The sequence below is a fragment of the Protobothrops mucrosquamatus genome, unplaced genomic scaffold (genome assembly GCF_001527695.2).
Source record: "Protobothrops mucrosquamatus isolate PMUCROS unplaced genomic scaffold, P.Mucros_1.0 scaffold_199, whole genome shotgun sequence".
In the NCBI taxonomy this organism is placed as follows: domain Eukaryota; kingdom Metazoa; phylum Chordata; class Lepidosauria; order Squamata; family Viperidae; genus Protobothrops; species Protobothrops mucrosquamatus.
In genome coordinates, this window is record NW_015386275.1 from 1,020,145 (window position 1) to 1,044,092 (window position 23,948).

The 23,948-nt window shown below is 38.3% G+C and overlaps 1 protein-coding gene across 1 annotated transcript in view; it reads right to left on the reverse strand.

Moving 5' to 3' along the window:
• The window catches only part of COL6A1 (collagen type VI alpha 1 chain), a 76,156-nt gene that overhangs the window by 3,598 nt on the left and 48,610 nt on the right, over positions 1 to 23,948 (reverse strand). The window contains exons 22-33 of the mRNA XM_015825540.1: positions 21,942 to 22,004; positions 14,855 to 14,905; positions 14,726 to 14,761; positions 13,710 to 13,772; positions 12,888 to 12,953; positions 12,067 to 12,102; positions 11,130 to 11,166; positions 9,378 to 9,386; positions 7,399 to 7,532; positions 6,629 to 6,729; positions 2,157 to 2,340; positions 1,174 to 1,330 (exon numbers count right to left, since the gene is read on the reverse strand). Coding sequence (XP_015681026.1) covers positions 1,174 to 1,330; positions 2,157 to 2,340; positions 6,629 to 6,729; positions 7,399 to 7,532; positions 9,378 to 9,386; positions 11,130 to 11,166; positions 12,067 to 12,102; positions 12,888 to 12,953; positions 13,710 to 13,772; positions 14,726 to 14,761; positions 14,855 to 14,905; positions 21,942 to 22,004 — 937 coding nt within the window. The remainder of the gene's footprint in view (positions 1 to 1,173; positions 1,331 to 2,156; positions 2,341 to 6,628; positions 6,730 to 7,398; positions 7,533 to 9,377; positions 9,387 to 11,129; positions 11,167 to 12,066; positions 12,103 to 12,887; positions 12,954 to 13,709; positions 13,773 to 14,725; positions 14,762 to 14,854; positions 14,906 to 21,941; positions 22,005 to 23,948) is intronic.

Below are 23,948 nucleotides of genomic sequence, written 5' to 3' on the forward strand. Positions count from 1 at the left end.
GTGCGGCCTACTGGATGGGCATGGATGAAGTGGGTGTGGCCTACTGGGTGGGCATGGCCAGCTCTACATCGTTCACGTCAAGGGTGCCTGTGGGGGCCTCGGCAGGAGTGGGACAGATCTGAGGGGCTCTGGCAGAAGGGGGTGGGACCGGGGCAAGCGCCAAGGCATGGTCTATTTCTTCATTCCTCACAAAGGGTGACACCTCCCCAGCATGCACCCAGGAGGCGGGGCTGACATAGCAGGGGCTGGTTCCTCGCTGTTTCTAGACAGCTTTGTGGAGCTAAGACTGAATGCGTTTCAGCATAGATGGTCACCACGAAATTGTACATTGGCTCTCGGCCGGCCTGGGCCAGAGCCAAGGCAGCGGGGGCCGTTCCCTCACTGTTTCCAGGATGGCTTTGCGGGCCGCATGAAACCACTTCACGGGCCACATCCGGCCCCTGGGCCTTGTGTTTGGCATGTCTGCATTAAAGCATTCCTGAATACTGAAATAGGCGTTTTGTAATTCCTCACCAGTCTAAACTTCATTGTAGTTAGGATTGTACAACTTAGACTGCCACTGTAACCAAATGGCAACTAACCCTGACTGTTTCATTTTGTTGATTTTATATATGGCTTTTCCTGCAGAGAGGTGAATACAGTACATAGTTTCCCATCCTATCTTTGTTTACAAATGCAAACACATTTAATATTTGGTAATATTATAAAAACTGTTTTGCAGACATTAGCACACAGTGGACTATTTAAGAAGATGCTTCTTCTGCGTCAACATTTAAAATAGTGCTAAGGTAACTGCATACATCCCACAATTGTCATCTCATTATTTTAAAGTAATCAATAGTCCCTTAACAAGAGTTGAACAACCAAGAAAATAACAGGTTTGGGGCTATCACTGGTGGACTTCAAAACTCCAGGCAATCATTAGATGGCAGAATCAGATAACTCTAACTCTTTGCACTCATCTAATGGTTATGCAATAGAGGGCAGCAGAGACCAAAGGCAGAGGGACCATGGAGGGTAGTGGAAAGCAATGGGAAGTGGTGTGGAACAAGCACAGTGTTGTGGGGGAGATGAAGGGAAGCTGCAGGTTTCATTGGACATGCCAGAAGGCCATACTGTTTCACTCCTGTTTTAGCTAAACCAAATTAGCAGCAAATCACTTTATTCACCCACCTCGACAAACATAAGAGGTAACATTCTGAATGAAGGTGTCATCCAGCAAGGCAATATACTCTGGTTGAGTAAATGTGAGGCCTCCACAGGATATTTTACTTAATTTTTCAGAATCTGGAGGGTCTTGGAAAATATCACTGGAACCCACAGGGACAACCTAAAGAATAACAGATATTATAATGAAGGCAAATAATATCAGATATTATAATGCTTACATTTTGATAAATGAGTGTTATAAAGGTTCTCTGGTGCCCTCAAAATGTGAATGAAACTTACTCTTCACTTGAAACAGGGAGAATACAGCAATATTCCTAAGACATTAATACTGCAGCACAAATATTGTAGATTTTAGGTAAAAAAGCAGTCCCTTTTAGAGAGTCCAACATCAATCAAGATCATGAACGTTGCAGAGAAATGCGAACAACAATCAAGCCTTATCAAAATCCAGGACACTAAGCATATATACAGATTCTTCAAAGAACATGAACGGGATTTGACAGTCAACATTACCTTCTCATCAACCCCCATCACATCTAGATGGTTTCTAGTAATTTACTTACAGAAATGCTGTTCTTATGCAGTCCATATCTGTTGTCCTTATTACAAAGACATATGGTCTCATGAGCTTTTGTTTTATCTATCTATCTATCTATCTATCTATCTATCTATCTATCTATCTATCTATCTATCTATCTATCTATCTATCTATCTATCTATCTATCTATCATCTATCCATCCATCCATCCATCCATCCATCCATCCATACATACATACATACATAATGCCCTTATTCCTTTTTTAAATAAATAACTCAAGATGGTGAACATACAGTATATAATACTTCCTCCTCTTCCCACATCACCCCTGTGAGATGGGTTGTACTAAGAGAGAGCAACTGGCCCAAAGTCACTTTCATGCCTAAGGCAGGATTAGGTTTCTAGGTTAGCATTTCCACCACTTCCCCAAACTTATATTGATTTCACCTTATTATCTCTTTCACAAAGAACAGTGATGGGTGTTCGATCGTGTAATATGTCAGTCCGCCCATCTGTGATGACAATGATAACTCTTTTGTGAGTGAAAAATGGGGGTAGACGTTTTTTGGTGTAGTCAAGAGCCTCTCCAGTAAAGGTGCCACCAGCAATCCAGTGAAGGTTCTTCACAGCCCTTGCAATAAACATCAAAAGAATCAGAGTCAGCAAATTGTACCTTATCCAATAAAGCATTATACTTTATAGGAAGATTTTTGCAGTCTTTCTTTCAGAAAGTCTAGCTTGTGTTTTCATTCCAGAAATTTGAAACTAACCAATACTTTAACAATAGCAATAAATTAGACTAATGTATTGTATGAAGCTCCAAATCCTTGTATTATCTCATCTGTTAACAAAGCAATATTTCTAACTTGCCAAGACCCAACCACAAGTAAAGTATTTTATTGGCTATTTCTTTTTAAAGCAGAGAACATCTGAGCAGGATATTTTTCTTTTTTTTGTAATATATTTTATTGAATTTTTTAAAAAACATAAATCACTTAATTGGTGAACAGTGTGTTGTCTGGGTTACATTAGTAAAACAATCATTAACAATTGATTTCTATAATCCATATTCCACATAGTAATTTTAGTTGATTTCCTCTTTCCTCAAAATATCCTCTTTTGCAAACATTGAATCAATACAATTCTTATTATTTTGATAAATAACAATTGAACATATACTTTTTTCCCAATATTCCTAAAAATAATAATCATATCAGTATAATATTTCTTTTCTATTCAGTCATTCTGGTTGCCTTATCATAGATTCTGTTACAATCCTTATTTTAGTTTATTTCTCCCATCAAATTCTAGATATTCTCACTGGTGAAGATTTTCTCAAAAATTAATTACATTTACATTTTCAAATTTAACTCTGTTTTTTTTCGTATAAGTCATCTCACACTTTTACATTTCTTAAGAAATAGATAAAACGATGAAAAGAAAAAGAAAGGAGAGCAAGAGTAAAGAAACATAAGAAATAACATACTACCTAAAATATATATCCCTCCTAGGCTAATATATGTTTATTTCCTCAATTTCCTATTCTTTTTAACCATAATTAAGATATATTTTATCTTTAATCTTTAAACATTCAATACCTCTAGTCATCTAGTCCTTTAACTCTTATTCAAAACATTTTTTTTCATAATTTTCTTAAATTCAGTCACATTTAAGTATCTAAAACATTTCCTTTATTTAAATCATTTCAACTTTTTTATTATTCATATCAAGAAAAAGAACACAAAAGAGAAAAAAGCATACTATATTATTTAGAGAGTTCATCCCTCTTAGAATAGCATATGTTCCAAAAATTTTCTATTTCTTTAACCATATTCAAACAAATGTTTCTTTTTTAAGTATTCTGTCTGACCTTAGTCTTTTTCCTTTGCCCAATATCTTTCTTGATTGATGTATTTTGCTGAATCAAAAGGTTTTTCCGTATGTTCGTAAATGTTGCTGTAGATATAAAAAGTAAATCAGTATGTCTATCAAGGGCATTTGCCCACTCATTTTTATTGGGAATCTTTTTCCTTCTTTTTCTCTCTGCTTCTCTTGTCACTTTTTGTCTCTCCAGTTCTAGCGTTTTCTCTGGTATCTCTGTAATACGTTTTATCCAGTCTTTTTTCTTGTCCTCAAGTTTATTTTGTAGTATTGAAATATAGGTTGTTTTTTCCAAATCTAGTATTTCTTGTAAATTTTTTTCCACTTGGATTAAGTCATACTCCTTTGTTTTGTAGAATTCCATCTTTAAGTCTCTATCCTCGAATTTATGTTCAGTCATCTGTTTTGTCTGTTCCTTCTCTGCTGTATTTTCCTGAGGGTTTTTTTTGGCATGAAATTGAATTGGAGATGAGTTGATTTATATTTTCAAAGTTATTCTGGATTTCTTTGTGATTTGAGATCATTGTTATTTGAATTAGTTGCAACATATCATATATCTCTTCTTGAAAAATATTCATTTTTTTCTTGATAAGTATTTCCTATAAATCTGATTTTCCATGATGACCAAAAGTCCAGATCCCCCCCCCCCGGAAATAGCTTTGGATTCAGAGCTGAATAAATACTTATAGTCCAGAGAGTTAAAAAAAGTTCTTTTTTTTGTTCCCTCAGGTTTGTAAGTCTCACTTTAGCTACTCTATTGTTAAAGCTTTGAAGATCGTAAGTAGAGATTAGTTATTTCCCCAGATTTTACCATGACTGTCATAATCCTCATCCACTAGTAGGTGTCAGCACTGGTTCATTTTTCAGATTTTATTCCTCCATAAAAGGTTCACTTCGCCGCTTCCATTAGCAAAAAGGTGGGGCAAAAAAAACCCTTCACTCTCTTGGAGGTTTTTTTTTTTTTGCTTCCTGGGAATTTCTCCCCTTCAGAAAAGTTGATAGGTAGGATAGAGAAAATCAATGTTCTTACCTAGATTCAAGCACACTGTTTACAATCAGCTTAAAATAGTGCTTTTGACTTCGGTTGCTCACAGATTGGGCTAGACTCTGGAGTTAGGCTAGCCTTTCTCCTGTTGGTTTCTGGAAGCTTCTCCTGGACCGATCGGGTTGACCTCCGTCTCTCCGCGGTCCCTGGGTCTTCCTTCCTTCCTTGCCACCTCTCCGGGGCGGCTTCTGGCCCATTTAGGGTCCCCTAACAGGAAGAAACTCAGCTGGAGGGCACGGAGTCCTGAACCCCTCAACTGTGTCAGAACCCATTACTATTTCATTTCTACCTATCCCCTCTGACCTAAAACCAAATCTCACCTTCCCCTGGGTTCTGCCATACTCTCAAGGGGGAGGAGGGGATGTGCCTGCGGGGTTATTGCTTTCCCTTCCTCTATTCACTACAATGTAACAATTTGCTTCCTGAACTGTATCTCTCTCTGAACTTTCATCTCCCTAACCTGTCAGCTAGGAAAAGGGGGGGGAGAAAGAAATAAAACCTCCGGAGCCTGGCTTATTTCTCCGTTCTCAAAAGGAGGTGCGAAGAGCTGCTTGAACATCATGCTACGACCTGAGCCATACCAATGTTATCTCCCCTTTCCCACGATGGACTTAACATTTGGGATTTGGCCGGTTTGAACCGTCCGGATGAACTATGGGGTGGGGGTTGCTTGGGGACACTTAAAGTATTGATCTGCAAAGGAATCCCTCAGATCCTGTCTATTATGTCTGCTATCAACTATTTTTAATAAAAGTTCCTGTTGGAGGAAATCATCTCCAAGAGTTCTGCTTTCTTAAGATGTGGGATTGAAGTGGATCCTTACAAACTGCTTCACTGCGCGCAGAACTGGAAATCCCCTGAGCAGGATATTTTTCAGCTACAGATTAGTGGGTGGTAATGGTATGGGAATGCTCTAGAATAAACTATGCAACAGATGTTTTCTTTTGTCCTGAAATGAACGCAATAAACTGGAGGAAATGACAACTGTTTGTCCAGAGAATGAAAGTGGTGTCTTTCCAGAAAAAAAAAGTTGTCATAAATATTTACGCGAACACCAGATGCATATAATGAGAACCCAATGGATGCATCTTTGTCTATGTGAGCCAAATAACATTAACCAGCTAGTTCTTCTTATTCGTCGTTTTGCTAATATATACTCAAATGTCAGATTTAACATTTATTTACATTATTCATCTTTTGCAGAGGACATGACTATCTGGCATAATACATTACTCAATTCTTTCACTTATTTTGCATAAAATCAACTAAAGAAGCTATGTTTGTTAGTGCACATTTTTTCTTTAAATCTATGGGTTTTGCATACAACTTACCCATACACTATATTCCTAACACTTATATTTTTAAAAACTGTCCATATTCTAATCTTTTTAGAATGCATTTCTAGCATGCTCTGACACATGCATGCAAAGACATTCAACCTCCTCAGACCTTTGAACAGAGTTCTGGTGGAATCCATGCAGCGCTGATTGTTTATTTTACATTGGTTCTGTCTTGTTGGCTGATGACTTTTCAGACCCATAGAAATACATAGGGATTTCGTTTTCATCCCTATCAGCTCTTTCCTGATGTAATCAATCAGTTGTGGCCCACTGTAGTAGTTGGATCTTTTCATAGCTTTAAGACATTGAAATGTTATCTCCAATATACTGTATGCTTCTGCCAAATCCAGTTCTTTTACTTTCTTCCCACTAAAGAGCAAGGCAGCAAGGTGACCCACAAAGTGTCCAAGTGCAACTCAAAAATGCTTTTAGATTGGCTACTAATCCTGGCATATCATTTGACAATCCCACCAAAAGGAGGCTTTAACTGTGTCTCATCCACAGAAGCATATGATGGAATCCTGGCAAGCAGCTTTTTGCAAGTAATGGCTATTAATATTTGAAAATTTTGTTTAGAAAGTTAAATAAACACCCCACAAAGTTGTGACACAGAAGGCAAAAAACAAAAATTATTTCATCTGTTATGAACTTACTCCTTGAAACCTTGAACGTCTCCATCTTTCATGAGCACCAATTCCTCAGTTCCACCATGACTATACTGCACAATAGCAAGATTGGAGTCTTCTCTGGAAAACTGTAAAAAAAATAATATCCAAGGAATAGTTGTAACTAAAGCCAGAAATCAGGATTACATTATCTGCACTATGGTAGCTCCAGAGAAACCTGTCTAAGAAGTTTCATACATTACAATGCATTTCTGCATGCTTTTCAACCACTGTTACTAATTATTAGCCTTATCTATAGAGATTCCATCAGGGAAAAACTTGGGGATAGAAACCAGGGTACTGCTTATCAGAAAGGGCAGGAGGACCCAGCTGATAACATTGAGCCCAGAATTAGGATCATAGGTTGGTGCAGTTGTAAGTCAAGGCATCACATGACTGAATTCGAAGTTGCAACCATATTTTACGATAGTCATTAAGCAAAAGCGATGGTCATTAAATGAATCTATTTTCCCTATGGGCGTTTTTGCCAGAAACCAGAAGTAAATGTTGCAAACTAGCAAAAAAGATCATAAATTATGGTCACATGACCACAGGAGGCTACAAACAGCCATAAAAGATGACCTAGTTACCAAATACCCCAAATATAATCATGTGACTGCAGGGCCATGTATGGCCATCATAACTCTGAAAACAAGTTGTATGTATTTCTGGGGAGGTCTGTTGCAACTTTGACTAGCTGTTAAACAATTGGTTGAAAATCAAGGAATATCAGTATATATAACTGTACTAAAACTTACCATTACATGTTCTTCCGTGCGCAGCCTGTCAATAACTTTAATTATAAAATCCTTTGCAATGCCAAAATTCATTTCTCCAATACTCTCAGAACTGTCTAATACGAATATAGTATCAATGGGACCACACTTGCATTCTGTAACAAAACACAGGATACTGTAGAAGCACATGCAGAAGTGTGAAAATTGTATTTTCAGAAGCTTATTCACCAATAGCATTTATAGCATCAAGGGCCAATAAAAGGTCTCTTTGATGATTTAAGGCTGAATTCAGGTATGTCAAACAGCTTCTTGAGGTAAATGGCAACCTGGCACTATCCAAAGCTCTCCAAAGTGAGAAGAGCCACTGTAGCTTTGAAAGCCACCTGAGAGGGGATTTCTGGCCAGTGTTTACCTCCCTAGATCAAAGGGAGATCAAGAGATTAACCACATCAGTTGTAAACAACAGTCCCTGTCCATTAACTTGCAGAAAGGTTTTTGCAGCCAGATTAGGAATTATGTTACTGGAACCCTGGATTTTATACTCCTAACTGCAGCAGAGTCCTTATGAGGTTTACAGACTTGCTTTCTCCATCTCTTAATCAATTTAAGAAGTAATCAATTACAACTGCAGAAAGATTTCTTTTGCAGCAAAGATAAGATTCCTTACTGTGAGTTAAATTTTCTTTTGAGACGACAGAAATATAAGAGAAACTTTGGTTTAAAGATTTAAAATTTATTGGCAAGTAACTAAATTAAGAGAGGACTCTGAAAGGGTTCAGCGACTAAGGCAGGGGTGTCAAATTGCCAGCCCACGGGTCGGTTTCATCATACCGAAGTCGCGCCCACTCCATTGCCGGCAATGCAAAAAGAGTCGCAATAAGACGCGACACATCACGAGACATGACGAGTTTGACACCCGTGAATTAAGGGGACAATGTTTATGTTTTAATCTGCTAATTTTTATTTTTACAGGTAGTCCTCAATTTATGATCACAATTGAGCCCGAAATTTCTGTTGTTAAGTGAGACATTTGTTAAGTTAATTTTGCTCCATTTTATTGTTGTTAAGTGGATCACTGCAGTTGATAAGTTAGTAATCTGGTTGTTAAGTGAATCTGGATTATCAATTCTCTCTACGTTTTGCATAACAAAAGATAAGGCACCAACTCTCAGTTTATGATTGGAGACCTGATGTCTGGACCCAATAGACTATGGCATGCAGTTTGTATTTTATGTTTTTTAGAACAAAATATTTACAAAAATAAATGTATATGTTTCTATGTTCATGTGTGTGCATGTTTGTGCATACCTATGTAAATAAAATCTGAGTTGCTGTTTTATTTGGTTTTTTTGCTTCTATTTTGTTTTGGAGATTTTTGCTAATCAATTGCATGTAACAAGCTAATTTAAGACTTCTTGTCCATATTTAAGGGGAAATTCAGAAAAAGATTACAAACTATTTAAAACAAATGCATTCAAGAGTTGGGGGCAGCTAAACTAATTCTAAATCAGGGCGTAACACTCATGCTTTAATTATATAAAAAATAATAAATATTTCTATATAAACTTGTTTAGAACTAAATAAAGTTTAATAAAAAGTCTTTGAAAGAATAAATAATTGCCTGCCAATATTTTTCAAATCTCAATCATGACACATAAGGGAGCATTTACTTATGATATGCATACAAATATCAGAATAAGTGACAATAGTGGATAAGCAATGCTGAATAATACTTGTTTTTAATCTAATTTTTTAACTAGATAATAAAACTAATCATGAATCTCTGGGACACCATGGCCAAACGGATCTGGTGATTAATTTAAAATTCTTGCAGCAGATAACTATAATAATAGATTGAAAAATTGACGACGGCAGCAGGCAGTCTTACAGAAGTTAATTCTGGGACTGCCCACTAGTGAAAAATGGGCAAAAGAGTGAATTTTCATCTAAATCTTTATACATGTGAAGAATGGTAAAGAAATTGCAAATAGCTAACTTACCACAGCAAGCTGGGGGTGGGGGGGGAGAGAGAGAGAGGAATAAAATATATTGAGAAATAAAAACTTTGCAAATACAAAGAGTGCTGAAATGCATCCATACTTCTACTGTTTAGCTACAGACACAATTTAAACAAGTTGGAAATGTTTCCCTTCTTATTGGCTATATTTTATAATGTTTCCTGCATTCCAGTTGTTTAATATACTGCTACATTAAACAAATGAAAATGTGGGGAATTTTCAATGTGTGCACCTATATTTTATCTGCATTATATATATTACTGCATTTGCCACAAATAATTTTAGCTAATTTCTAGTTCATTTCCAAACAAGAATATTTAAGAAAAGAATATGCACACAAAAACCTCATTTTCACTGGTATATAATAAAAATATAAACATTGCTCAAGTAATTCAAAATGGCATGCAAGCAGCACATAAGAAGCCCTTTTCCTAACAACCCACTTCTAGTTTATGAAGTGTAATAATTACTTTGTATCATTTAGCAGTAGAACCATATTTTCAAAATATAAGAATAAAAACAAATTGATAGCATAACTGCATATTTTATTTTCCGAAACAGCATTCCAAGGCAGCATATTCTAATTGCTTTCTCTTGTGTACATTGAGAAAATAAATAAGCAATAAATAAATTAGTAAAGTACTGACACATTAATAATTTTGACTTATGCCAATTTCTTTTTGCCTTTCAGATAATTTTGATTTTGACATACATCATGTTTTATTGTTATCCTAACTGAACTGAGGAGTTTTGATTCTTGGGCTATCAACATTAGTTCTAGGCACCACTATTAACTGTCAAAGTTATAGGAGGAGAGCCCAAAATGGGAAGTAATTTAATAGCACTTTTTTCAAGTAATGAATGGTATAAGATTTATTAAAAGGCATGAGGCATCTGATTTTTCCAGGAATCTAAGCATGCAAAACTTGGGTAACCCTAGGAATCAGAGAAAGTCATGAAACAGTAAATACAGTCCTTCTAATGAGTGGCAGTGATGGTAACACAGAAATTATTCTTCTCTATCACCATTGCTCTTGAGTAATGCTGACTGGAGGAGTTTTTGAGGAGAATAATTGACTAGGTCTGTACTGTACTGTAAGTAGTGAATGTTGTCTTGAAGAGGGTAGTTGCAAGGACCCTTCTGAATATGAAACATTAAAGACAGATGTACATTTATAGGATTTTGGAGTTCCTGCTTGTTGTGTATACATGGATGCATGATTTGTATGTCTGAATAATATGTGAGGGGAGGAATTATTTGAGTCTTCTTTTGCATGGTTTATGCCTTTACTGCCTTTATGCATTTACAATATATGAAGATAATTTCTGATATATTACCTAAAATATCCAAACAAATGCATGAATAGAACTTGACTTTCAAATGTGTCACTTTGCTGGCAATTCAGAACTGCTAAAATAAATGAAAAGCAAGATCTGGTTCTAATCAATTTGTTACAAGTGGTTTGCCATGGTGACTATAAAAACACATTTTTTACTTGAGGTGGTTCAACTAAAGCAACTTCATAATTTCTATATTCCTATTAAATTTCAAGGTACACAATGTTAATTTGGGAAAGGTAAGGTTGTATTAATCACATACACTGTACAGGGGATGCAGCAATTGAAAACCTGGAGACTTATTGTATAGTTTGTGCTGGTGATTTGATAAAACCAGTATGCTGTTAATCAATGACACTTCAATTAACTGTGCAAGAGCTGAGATCAAATACTTACAACACATTTTCATGATGATATCTAAAATTTCACATTCCTAAAAACAAAGGAAGAAAAGTTGGTCTCGTTGAGACTTTGGAAATGTAGAATGAGCTTGGTTCTTCCCTCCAATCTTGCAGAAAATTGCCTTTGAGATCCTTACAGTTAATTTAGCAAACAGTTCCTGACACCAAACATAACATGTTTACCAATAAAGGAGAATATTTGTAGCTCAGGGTTAAAGTGAGGGATCCTTGGTGCTCTCGGAGTGGGTTGTTTTCTTGTAGATGTTTCATTATACAAATTAGGTAACATGATCTGTGCTAATATGTAATCAGTAAAGGAATAAAGGAGTCTCTGCGTGTTTTACTCCATTAGTCCTTTAAGGGGGGGGGGGGTGCTCATCTACATTTCTTTAAGCCATTGAGCCAGGGTTATTCAAAGACATTTCCACAGTCATGTGGGCAACATGACATCATGCTGCAGAGCAAAGAGTACAGTGAAACATGTAACACTGTTCCTTTCCCACCAAAATGGTACCTGTTTATCTAACTGCATATACAAGCTTTCGGACTGCTAGATTGGCAGGAGCTGGGCTAAGTGACGGGAGCCCATTCCATCACACAGTGGTAGAGCCTGAACCACTGGAGTATAAATTTTTTTTAAGCTACTTGTTGGTATATTTCACAAATTGGAATGAAGAGCAAGGAAGAGCAAGAAAAAAGCTTCTCTAAATAATATTGAGAATATTATTTTCTAGACTTAAAAGAGAGAAGCCACTGACTATGGAACTAACCTTCCTCCAAGCAGCTGAATGTTATATGAAGTTGTTCTAACTCTCTCATATCTGCAGTGTTTTGCTGTGCTAAGCAGTTTACTCAACTTTCCATGAAAACATTTGAATAGTGCTTTGTTGTGTAGAGAAGAAAGCATACAACATAATTTCAGTCATACTCACATCTGGCCCAGGGGGTCCTGGAGGTCCTGGAGGTCCCTAGGAGATAAAACCATGGTAAAGGCTATGAGAAAAATTCTCAGATACATACAGAAATTCTAAAGGAATAGAAAGATTTTATAAGAGAAAATTGTAGCAAACCAGATTTCAGCAGGGATGAAATGAATTCTAACTCTTACGCATAACAATCTTAAAAGAGGTCTGCTTATTAGCTTATCAAGTTACATGTTTTTTTATCTATCATGGACTCTGTTTTCTTAATTATACCTCGTGGCTGTGACCTATGGTTGCTTTTGGTGAAGCTTAGTTCCCAAACTAGACTGAAGAAGAGATGAAAATATGCTAAAGAATCATGGCTGCTAGATATAGATCCCAGGTTGCTATCTTCCCCATTGCCCTGGACTATGTAACTGCTAGCACATTATTTAAAATATAGCTGTTCTCTAAAATAGATTAGATAAAATGACAAAGCAAACTTTTGTTTCATCATGAACAAAAGCCATCCTTCGTTCCCTAATGCTGCAGTCATTTTTCTCAACCAGCTGGAAGGACTGCAGCTTTCAATGATTCCAATGATAGTAGAACTTGATGTTTTAGCGAACTAAAGATAATTTCTCCTGCAGGTGAGGTCTTTCCAGAAAAACCCTTTTTCTTATAGAAGCCTTAAAAAGTACTGGTCATTTGTACCAGACTGATGCTAGGTTTGGGAAACCCTATCCTTCCTAGGGTTAGCATAGCCTGTTACTTCCTCTAAGATCTAGAATGGAAGGAGGGGTGAGGTGTTGTAATATTAGAATTAATAGGAAGATTGTTTTGCTACTTACTGGTTCTCCTTCTGATCCCCTGTAACCTTTGACACCTTTCTTGCCTTTGATCCCAGGTTCAGTTATCTGGAAGGTGAAAAAAAACAAGAACAAGGCAGATTTTCTATGTGGATGGCTACCAGCTCTTTTCTATTAGAAAACAGGAGGGCTCCTTTGCTTCCTGTTGTTCAAATGTCTAATTACAGCAATAGAATTGAAAATTATGAAAATGACTTATCTAATAGATAATTTGGTGTTAGTTCAAATCTCACAAGAGCCTGGGAGGCCTCGAAACAGTTACGCTGAGCATCTAAGTAATTATTTCACAGCTTCAAACTACAGAGGTGCTGTAGGCAGACTCACCTCTAGAGAAGTGCTTATCATTTTTTCCCCTTAAACTAAAATAAACATCACATTTGATGCTCAATCAGTATCAGCAGTGATATCATTCTAGGTCCAGGCACATCCACTTCTTTCAGGAATTTGATGACCAAAGAGTTGAATCTTTCCTTGGCTGATGATCCCAAAGACAGACTATATAGATGAGTATTTCTCAACCTCAGCAATTTGAAGATGTGTGGAATTCAGTGTAACTCAATTTACTCCCAAATGATTGGCACAGGGTTTTAGGCTGAATCACAATTGAGTTCCCTCTTTCATCTTCTAAATTTGCTGCGGTTGAACAATTCCCCCATCCATTCCAGTCATTTCTAAACTATAATGCATGGGTCTTTAAAAACCATCTAATGTTACTACAGAATTCCCATTTCAAATAAACATGGATTGCATCATCTAAAGGAGTCAATTCTTGAAAAATATGCTCTATCCCATTTTTTTACCTACTTGTTTACCAGGCTCTCCAATTTCACCATCATCGCCTTTGGGCCCAGGATAGCCTTTGGTGCCCTGAAGAAGACAAGGCAACATTTAGGAAAAACATATAAAGTATGTGGGACTGACTCCTGCAATGGACAGTGGAGAACTCCATTCTCCTAAATCTTTTATTTATTAGAATATTCAACTGCAATACAAGTAAGATTTTGGTTTCCATTCAGTGCCCTGTTATTTTTAAACTATTTATTTATCAAATAGGTCTGCTGGCAAAGGAAAATTTTTCAGAACAAATGACAAACTCCGTCCAACTCATCTCAAATATACTTGGCAGGAATACAATTTTACAATATTTTGTGAGAACCCTAACAATCTCTCTATGGAAGAAGGCTCTTTTGGTCCTGTAGGACTTCCCTTCAGTGGCTGTCCCCCTTCTCCCCCCAAGCCTTCCTCTGCAACTGGAGGTGGGTGCAGAACTGGACACACACATGGAGCACACATCCCTCGGTGGCCAGGATAATCCTGATGTGAATGGGAAAGACAGAAGGCTGGTGGGATGGGAATAATGAGGACAGAGAAATGGGAACTTCGGGAATAGATCTGATTTACAAATCCACTTGCCCTGCATATCAGTACTTTATGAAAAGGTGCCAGAGAGACACATCGTCAGGATATGCTGAGGCTCCTGCTACATACAAATTTGTAATTCTTTGTTCCCAAACTTGGCCAAAAATGCATTTATGAGAAAAGTCCTGCTTCTCACTACCTTTCAGCTTCCCAACCTGAGGCATTTCATTACAATATTATGTCATGGGGCAAAATTATCACAGGAAACTAACAGATTAATTTAGGCTCCTTTTCTTAAAGTAAATAGATACAATTGAAAAATCCAAATGCTGCAGAAGTGAAGGATGACCTTTTCTTCAAAAGCCTTGCTTCTTTACAAAACAAACACAAATTTGTCAGAAAAAAAACAAGGGGTTCTCATTTCACACTTTTAGTAAGGTAAGGATGAGAGAGATACTTACATTAAGTCCACGGTCACCTCTGATTCCAGGATCTCCCTGGAAAAGTAAAGAAAGATTGGAAAGTAAAATTGAAACAGCATAAAGAGAATAAATTCTGTTTAAACTTTTGCAGTATGAAATGAAACTTACTGGGGCACCAGGATAGCCAATGGTCCCGTTTCCTGGTGGGCCATCATCTCCCTAAAAGGAAATTGGGAAATTAGTAGAAGTCAGAGTTTGAACCTATTATTATAAGTATTTAAATTTTCTCATTTAAATCCATATTTAAATGAGGGAAAATGGATAAAAAATAGATAACAGTGGATAAAATATAAAGCCTTTGAATGCAATGAAAAAAAAAAAGAGCACGTTCAACTGACATCTTGACCGATATGTGATTTGAAACTCAAGAGTTAAGAATCTGGAGGCTCAAGTGGTTTTATTCATTCTTCCCAGTCCGTAGAGAAGGACAAAAATGGGGGGGAAAAGAAAGCTAAAAAGAATGATTGCTAGACAAATGAAATGTAGGACCATTGGGTTCAGGTTATTTGGATTGAAGGTCTGCTGACATAACATAGCTTGCACTTTAGAAGGGCTGATAAAAATGTGATTTTTGCACAAGGCAAAAGTGGCTTGAAAGTGAATTCTTGAGGATATTGGAAACAATCTCCTTGGAAAATCCATCTTTTATAAATGTTTCTGCAGTGTAGAAGGAGAATAAGTGTTTTTCTTTAATGGAGTCCATTAAACTCAATTCAGTAAAAATAATAATAAAAAAGCCCATCTCTACCACCAAACATATTGGTTCATCAAGTTAAGATATTAGTTGTCTATAAACTAATGCTTAGATTATGGCAATTGACTCAAAGGCACTTGAAGTACAGGAAGCAATATAATTGAATAAATTAGAGAGCTTAGCTATATTTATTCAAAAGGGGGGAAAAGAGAATTGCTCTACTGTTTGTTAGAATTATTCATCCCTGTTCAGAAATCCAAGTGTTAATTGCATAAAGAATTTCTGGTTTAAAATAAGTACAGGAACAAATACTGGTTATTAGTGTCTACTCCTACCCAACCAGCTAGGGGAAGATATAGACATTTCCCAAGAGCAAACCACTGTTCTTTCAAAGAAGTTTGAAGCAGTAATGATTGAGGACTTTAATTATCTTAGAACATACTATTCCAGAAGAGAGGACATGGAAGATAGTTCAAGAGCCAAAATGGCAGCACAAAAAGCTTAGTTAAGATCTGAAAATTACAGAGTATTGTAGAATCTGAGGACAACAAATCAACAAATTTAGTTACATTCAAAATGAAAGAGAAAATAATTAATATACCAGCTGCAAGATGCCTCTGATAACAAAGAAAAGACAGAGCAACTGAATTTTTCTTTTGGCACAATTGTGTGTATGAGGTCTACTAAGCAATTGTGAAGAACAAAAGGGGGAATTAGGATTGAAGTTTAAAATTGATCAGAACAGAGAATAGCAATTTGGATTGCTTTAGAGCTTTAGGGCCAAATGAATTGCATCCTATTATACTGAAACAACTCGCTAATCATCTGACCAAATTTTTAGGTTAGCTTAGCAACTTTAAGATATGTGGACTACAACTCCCAAAATTCCCCAACTAGTTGAAGATCACTGCTTTAAGTATTTTCTTCAGGAATTTTGGGAGAATTGATAAAGTGTGAACCAACAACAGCAGGGCAAATTTTGTTCCTATGTCTGAAAAAGGGGGCAGACAAATCCCATATTTGGGAAGATTTAAGAACAGTCTTGCCACTTTACACACTCTCTCTCCTCTCTCTCAATTTAAGCTAGATTTTAGCTGACTTGAAAATCAACTGTAAAAAATATGCAGGTACAGGATAATCCCTGGCTTGGTACTGTAACTGTACTCATGAAAAAATATTGGAATAGTAATTGATTGCAGTTGAGTATGAATTAGTAATGTAATATTTCTTTAAAAAATACATTTTTAGGGTGCATCAAAAAAGTATAGTTTCCAAATCACATGAATGGATGAATTACCCTATTTTAAACACTGTATCTAGTGTCTAGGCTACGGGTCGGCAACCCAAGGCTCTGGAGCTACATGCAGCTCTTTCAGCCTTCTACTGTGGCTCCCAGTCCTCCTTTGCTTTCCCACAAAAAAAAAGGGGGACTAAAAAAGTTCAATCAATCAATTCCAACTTCTCACGGGGAAAAAAATCTCACAAAGTTGGAATTGATTGATTGAACTTCTTTTGTTTGTGTGACTGCCCACAAACTTCTTTTCTTCTTGGGACTGCACGTGGCGGCGGCAGAGAAAGAGACGGAGGACTGCTGAAAATGTGCCGCATGGGTCAGATGGGGCGTGTGGGGTGGGTGGGTTCTGCCAAGCATCGTATGGAGCTAGGGAAACGGGCTGGGTGGGGGGAGCTGCCACTGCCACTATCCCCCCCTCCCCAGCCACCCAGCCACCATAGCCTATCTTCTCCTCACCTGGCCAGCCTTCTTCTCGTCTTCCTCCCTCAGATCGGCTGCTAGCGGCTTGGGTGGCTCTGCTTCATCTGAGTTGAAGAAAGCTGCTTTCTGCTGGCCTCCGCTTTCTTCAACTTGGACGGAGCAGAGCCACCCAAGCCGCTAGCAGCCAATTTGAGTGAGGAGGAGGAGAAGAGCGTTTCCTCAAGAACCCCCCAAAGCTCCGCAGCTGGAAGAGCTTCAGCCCAGGCTGCTCCAGCCTCGAAGCAGCTTAGCACCCTCGGCTCCAGAAAGCCATTCCGGCTCTCAGCTGGTTTCACTTCAGCTGGTAGGAACTGCTCAGAAAAGGCACGGAGGCCAAACTGCGGGCCAGGAACGAGGCGCCGGCCAGGCTGTGCTCAAAAAGTTTTAATGCTTCCGGCAAGATCCTATCGGGGCCCGAAGGAAAGGTCAGCTCTTTCTAGCCGCCGTGTGCTCTCGCCCCATGGAGTGCCTTTTATGCATGAGGCACCCGCCTCGTTCATGCCCTGGAGCACAAGGAAGGCAGTCAGAAGCGGCGGCGGAGGCGCCTTCCCACTCGATAAGGCTGATGCAAGGCAAAGGCGCTCTGGGCTCAATTCTGGCCACCCCCTTCCCACCTGGACCGCTCCTCCAATCAGTTCCTCAGGCATGGTCGCCCCTCCTCTTCAAGAAGCCTCATCCAACTCTATGCGGGGGATTCTGGCGAAAGGGGGGCACAATGAGGAGTGCGAGGGAGAAGTGAATGGGCTATGGCAGGAGTGAAGGGGGCTATTTATTTGGCAGTGTCATTTGGCAGTGAGAGAGAGGGAGGGAGGGAGGGGGAGAGAGGGAGAGAGAGAGGGAGAGAGAGAGGGGGAGAGAGGGAGGGAGAGGGAGAGAGAGAGGGAGGGAGAGAGAGGGAGGGGGAGAGGGAGGGAGGGAGAGGGAGAGAGAGCATGTGAACTGCAGCAGAGGCTGGTCTCTTCCCAACCCAAATGGTGAAGCATTAATTTGGTTTCCAGACATCTTTTCAGAACTCTGGGATGCCTCTTTTTGCGAGGTCTTTATTTGTCTTGAGTAGTTTTTTATTTAATTAGCCATGCAAATTCAGTCCAAGAATTATGTGCATGGAAATCATTATTCTAAGAATTAGACAGCAGCTCAAGAGGCAGTCATCCCGCCTGGTGTGTTGTGTGGTGGGGCTCTATCAACTCTATGTTGGATGTTGTCATCTCCTCAACATTAATTTGGCTGCTCTAGTCTCATTAGCTTCCAAACCAAATTTAAGGGATGGTGCAAATTCACAGCCAGATGGACAGGCCTGCTCTGGAATATATTGAATTTAATTTTTAAAAGATTGGGGGAGGAAAAGCATGTAAAACTAACTGTTGTGGTCCTTTTACTTTTCTCGTTTCCTAGGAACTGTCAGACCGTTACTGAGACAGGCAAGTGGCAGCCACCCCCTTTTAAAAGAAAATTTGTTTTCTTTGTAGCAGTTCATTGATTTCATAAATGCAACACACTATAGTTTTTTTATATATAGCACAAAGGTAAAAAATGATATATGCAGTGTTATCTTCATTTTAGATGTCAAAAGGGTTTTATGCCTCCCAGTGTTTTCTTTTCTGTGGAAAACGGGTCCAAATGGCTCTTTGAGTGTTTAAAGTTGCCGACCCCTGGTCTAGGCAATGCATTTTAAGACCAAATTAGACAAACAGGAATAAATTGGAGGACAATGAGGATAAACAGGTGCTAAAAACTAAGCCCTCTGAATAGAGAATTAAAGAACTAAAGAAATGTTTGGCCTTGCAAAGACTGGGGGAGTGTTGGGTGGGGAAACAACACCATTCTTCAAGGACATAGAAAAATGTCAGATGGAAGATCATTACTCATTTCTTTCATTTCAGAGCATTGGGCAATCTGTCAGGATGCTTTAATTTGGATTTGTGCACTAAGCAAGGGACTGGATTTGCTGGCCTCAGTGCCCTCTTTCAATTCTAGAATTCTATGATAATAAGGAGAAGGTAGCTACAACCCTATGAGATTTAAAGATTGGCTTGAAGCTCAAGGGACTCCTTTGAACTCAGATTCAATGAGTCATAAAAATACATTTAGAAAGCATGGATATACATCAGAAAATGGACTATTCTGCTTTTTCAAAAGCATCCCGGAAGTGAGAAAACACTTTTTATTAATCCTGATTTGGAGAGAAAGAAAATATTTAAGAGAATCCCTCCTAGTGACAGCAAGCTCATGCAATAGGAAACAAGAAACAATTGCCTAGTTTTCCTAGTCCCACAAAACTGGTCCTAATAGTAGCTTCACTGCTGCCTTCTATAACAGTGGCAATGCCTGGGCTTCCGGTTTCGTCACGCAGCTGCCATGGACGGCTGGGAGATCTGCTCTCTCTCCCCAGTTCAGTTTTGTATCGCTGGGGAGCCCTGAAAAGGGCCGAAAATCGCCCCGAAGAGGCGATCAGCAAGGAGGGGCTTTTGCTGGATCGCAGGAGAGCAGCAACGCTCCTGTTAGACCTGGCAATCTCTCCAAACCTGCGGACAAAAGGACCGGCCATAGAAATATGGCTTGTCCCTAGGCTGCTAACCAAAGTCACATTAACATCTGGCAACTTCAAAGCAGCGTGGAATGGATTGGGTGAGATCTGCCTCTCTTGCATCCTAATTACTTAATTACCTGCATAAGCTGCTAAAGTACTTTCCCCCCTGTGGTGAGGGAAGGGGGATTTTAGCCCTCCCTCCAGAAACAGCAGCTATCAACCACTCGGGAGTCTAAAACGTTGGAAAAATACTGGGATCCTAATTGGAATTCTATTTTTTAAAACTGGTGGATTATAAAACTTGTAACTTTCTACTCTCTATTTTCTTCTTCTTCTCTGATTTTTACTCTAACTATTATTGAAGATTTGGGTTCTTTTTCTCCCCCTTAAAATAGAGGGGGAAAAGAAAACTGAAAGATCTAACTAACTCTGAGTTTGCTGGCTAAATTTGAGACTGTAATCTGCTATTCTTTAAGAGAGACTTGTTGATAGCTTTGAAATTAGATAAGATATAAAGCAACCTTGAAGCATCATCTGCAAAAAACTCAGCTCAGCTTGTTACTTGGTGGACTTTCTGATTGTAAGCTTTTTGTTTAGTTTAATATACGACAATGGAAGAAGAACAGGAATGGATTTCTCCCACAGAGGAAGTACAGGAACAAATTCTTTATATGTTAAAAGCAATTATCCAAACTCTCCGTATGCAAGCTCAAACTATGACTTCAACTAAAGAATTATCTATACAGAATTTTATAGAGAAGGTGAAACAACCAAATGCTATGACAGAAGACTCAGATACTCAACAAATACAAACAGTGGAAAACACGGGGAGGAAACTGATAATAGAGAATAAGGAAAGGACTTTTCTTATAAACCAGAAGGAATTTGAAGATAAAAAAGAAAAACAGATGAAAGAGAAGATAAATACTTCGGGACAACTGCATCAAACTGGAAAAATAAAGAGACGACCTGCTAAATCTGCTAGTTCTCTTAAGAAAACAGCAACTGAACTCCCTTATCAATATCAAACAATAGTTACAACAACAATACAAGGAGACTTTTTTGATGATTTAAAGGCAAAACTACGAAAAATGACCTGGCAGAGGAAAAAAGCTAGAATACGATTGAAAAAGTTTGGGGTTCTGATCTATATATGAGATCTAAAATAGAATATATCTAAATAGATAGAATATGTATTCTGAACACAAGACATTGTAACAATTTGAGATAAAAAAAATTTTTTGTCATATAAAATCTAGAAATATGTTGAAATAAGAATATTATATTGTCATTAGATGGATAAGATAGATGGTAGAATTTATATATAAGGTGTGTATTTTAAATATTAGAATGTATGAGGTTAGCCCTATTTCCTTAGCACAAATTAATTTTTAAACCTTTTTAATTTATAATTTACATTAGACTTACAGATGTTTATTAATAGATTTGAATTTAAGATATTGTTATGAGTTGAGACAAAGGTTAAGTAAAACTTAAAAGTATAAGTACTAATAATTAAATTTGTATATGGGTTTGTGGTATAAATGTTGGTGGTTTATTTTTATTTTTTTTTCTCTTTCTGGAAAGGAAGAAAGGAGGAAGTAGAAGAAAGAAAGAAAAATTATTAGCTCCAAATGTGAGATAGGAGACTTAGAAATTGGGATAATTTAAAACCTGGAAATGATAAAGATTAAACGTTAAATTTAGATATCAATGGCAAATTAAAGTTAAAAAAAACTTACTAGGTTATTGTCTAAAAGGTGGAATGTCAAATTAATTAAGATATGTATAGACTGAAGATTATTGATGAATATTAGAAAGGTATTTTTTGTTTGATTAGTAGAATAAGAACTGTATTGGTTTGAACATGACAGTAGATATCTTGGGGGAAAGAGAGGGAATTAGTTTGTTGTAATAATTTGAGATTTGTACTGATGATATTCAAATGTAACGGAATTACTGTGCTCAGCCGCCACGCTACTTTTCAAATATGTAAATGTAATATTGTAAAACCAATAAAAAACTTGAAACCAAAAAAAAAAAAAATAGTGGCAATGCCTAGATGGTTTTCATAGGTGGTTTCACCCATAAGAGCATTCCAGTTTTCATGAAGTTCAACCATGTATGATTATGGCCAGGACTATCTTCCCTAGAAATAAACACAATTGGAGCACCAGCCAAATTAAAATTTAGCATTCCCAGGTATCATATCACTCACCCTATCACCCATCAAGCCAGGGTTTCCAGTTATTCCAGGGGGTCCAATCTGCCCTTTAGGGCCCTGTAAAGTAAAAATGGAAATATGTACATTAACATTTAGTGTTAATTTAAACCAAATGACAAGACAATCCCACAATTCATTTTCAGAAGAGTAGCTATACCAAATCTTTACTGTAATATCTTAGAGCCTAACAACATAACACTTTATCTTTAAGATGCTGCAGACTCTTACAATTAATTTTTTTGTAGATTTATGTTACATTACTTTCATGCTTTTAAATGAGCCTGATATATATATACGATCTCCGGGATAACTATGAAAACAACTGTTTATTAGCTAAGCTTTCATCGGTCCCCTGCCAATGTCATCAGAGTAAAAAACCAGGGATTTGAAAGTCTGCTTATTAAGTTGGCTGGTTTTGCGCTCTGCTCATCGAGCGCGTCACCGGTTTACCCGCCCCAATTGGTCGTATTCTCTCTAGCCACATCGCATCCGCCCGCGTCCATCTATGAGCAGATGAAAGGCACGGTGATGGGATCCCCGATTTCGGGAATTATCGCAGAGGCTGTCCTGCAATAGCTGGAATCCAAAGTGATGTCACACTACCGGCCCAAATTACCATCATTAAACATCAGGATAGTGCCAGGTTCATGAAGGAATTAAACTCAGTCTACCCAGATATCCAGTTTACAATGGAAGAGGAGACCAATGGCACTCTCGCATTCTTGGATGTGTTGGTCATTCGCCAAACGCCACACGACTGTTCACTGAAAAGCGACGCATATGGACAGGATTTTGCATTATAAGAGCAACCACCCCATATCGCAGAAGATCGGCTGCATTAGAACAATGTTTAAGCGCATAGGCACTCACTGCAGCACGAAGAAAGCAAAAACTGAGGAACGGAATTACTTCTACCATATATGCAGGCGCAACGGTTACCCAGTGGACTTTATCCGACAATACAGCAGATAACAAGAGCCTCGTGGTACACAAAATAGACAAACAACTACAACCTGGGTAACATTACCGTATATCAATGGCGTATCAGAGGCAACAGCACGGATATTGACACCGTATAATATCAACATAGCACATTAGCTGAATCAAACCCTACGTGCGAAGGTAATGCGCCCCAAAGACCCTTTGCCCAATGAGGAAAGATCATCGGTGGTTTATAGAGTTAAATGTAATGATTGCCACTGCAATTACATCGGGGAGACGACCAAACGGCTCAAGACCAGGATCCATGAGCATAAATTGGCCATTAGACGACACGAGCAACACTCACAGGTGTGGATCTATATGGCCAGCAACAACCACTCATTTGATCTTGCGGGAGCGGAGGCCATTGCCCAGGACACTTCCAAAGTGGCCAATTACTTAAAGAAGGCTGGCTATCAAATGAACACTCAATTAACCGCCATACAGATTTATTGCCGGCTTACCAGGCATTAAGAAAACACGAGCAACAATGCAAGACTTCACATCAAGCACAAAGAGCGCCACCCATGCATAGGAGGGAGAGGGATAGACAAGATCAAAGTTGCCTGCTCACGCAACGGCAAGGAATTACAACAAGTGCAAAGGAGGAGACATCAACACAATTCACTCAAGAGCCAAGTGATAATAGGGTGACACATATGAGGGGAGGGGCATTACCATATGCAAATATGCAGTACCGGATGAGAGTCACAGGATGAGATAAACTAGAGGGCGATTTGACAACAACTGTAAACATCCAGACACGAGCGGAGCAGGAGGGGGAGGCAATGATGGGAGGAGAGGAGGTGCTGGAATTCAAAAGGATGCGGGTGGATGCGATGCAGCTAGAGTGAATACAACCAACCGGGGCAGGTAGACCGGTGACGCGCTCGATGAGCAGAGTGCAAAAACAGCCAGTTTTATAAGCAGACTTTCAAATCCCTGGTTTTTTATTCTGATGTCGTTAGGAAGGGACCGACGAAAGCTTAGCTAATAAACAGTTGTTTTCATAATTATCCC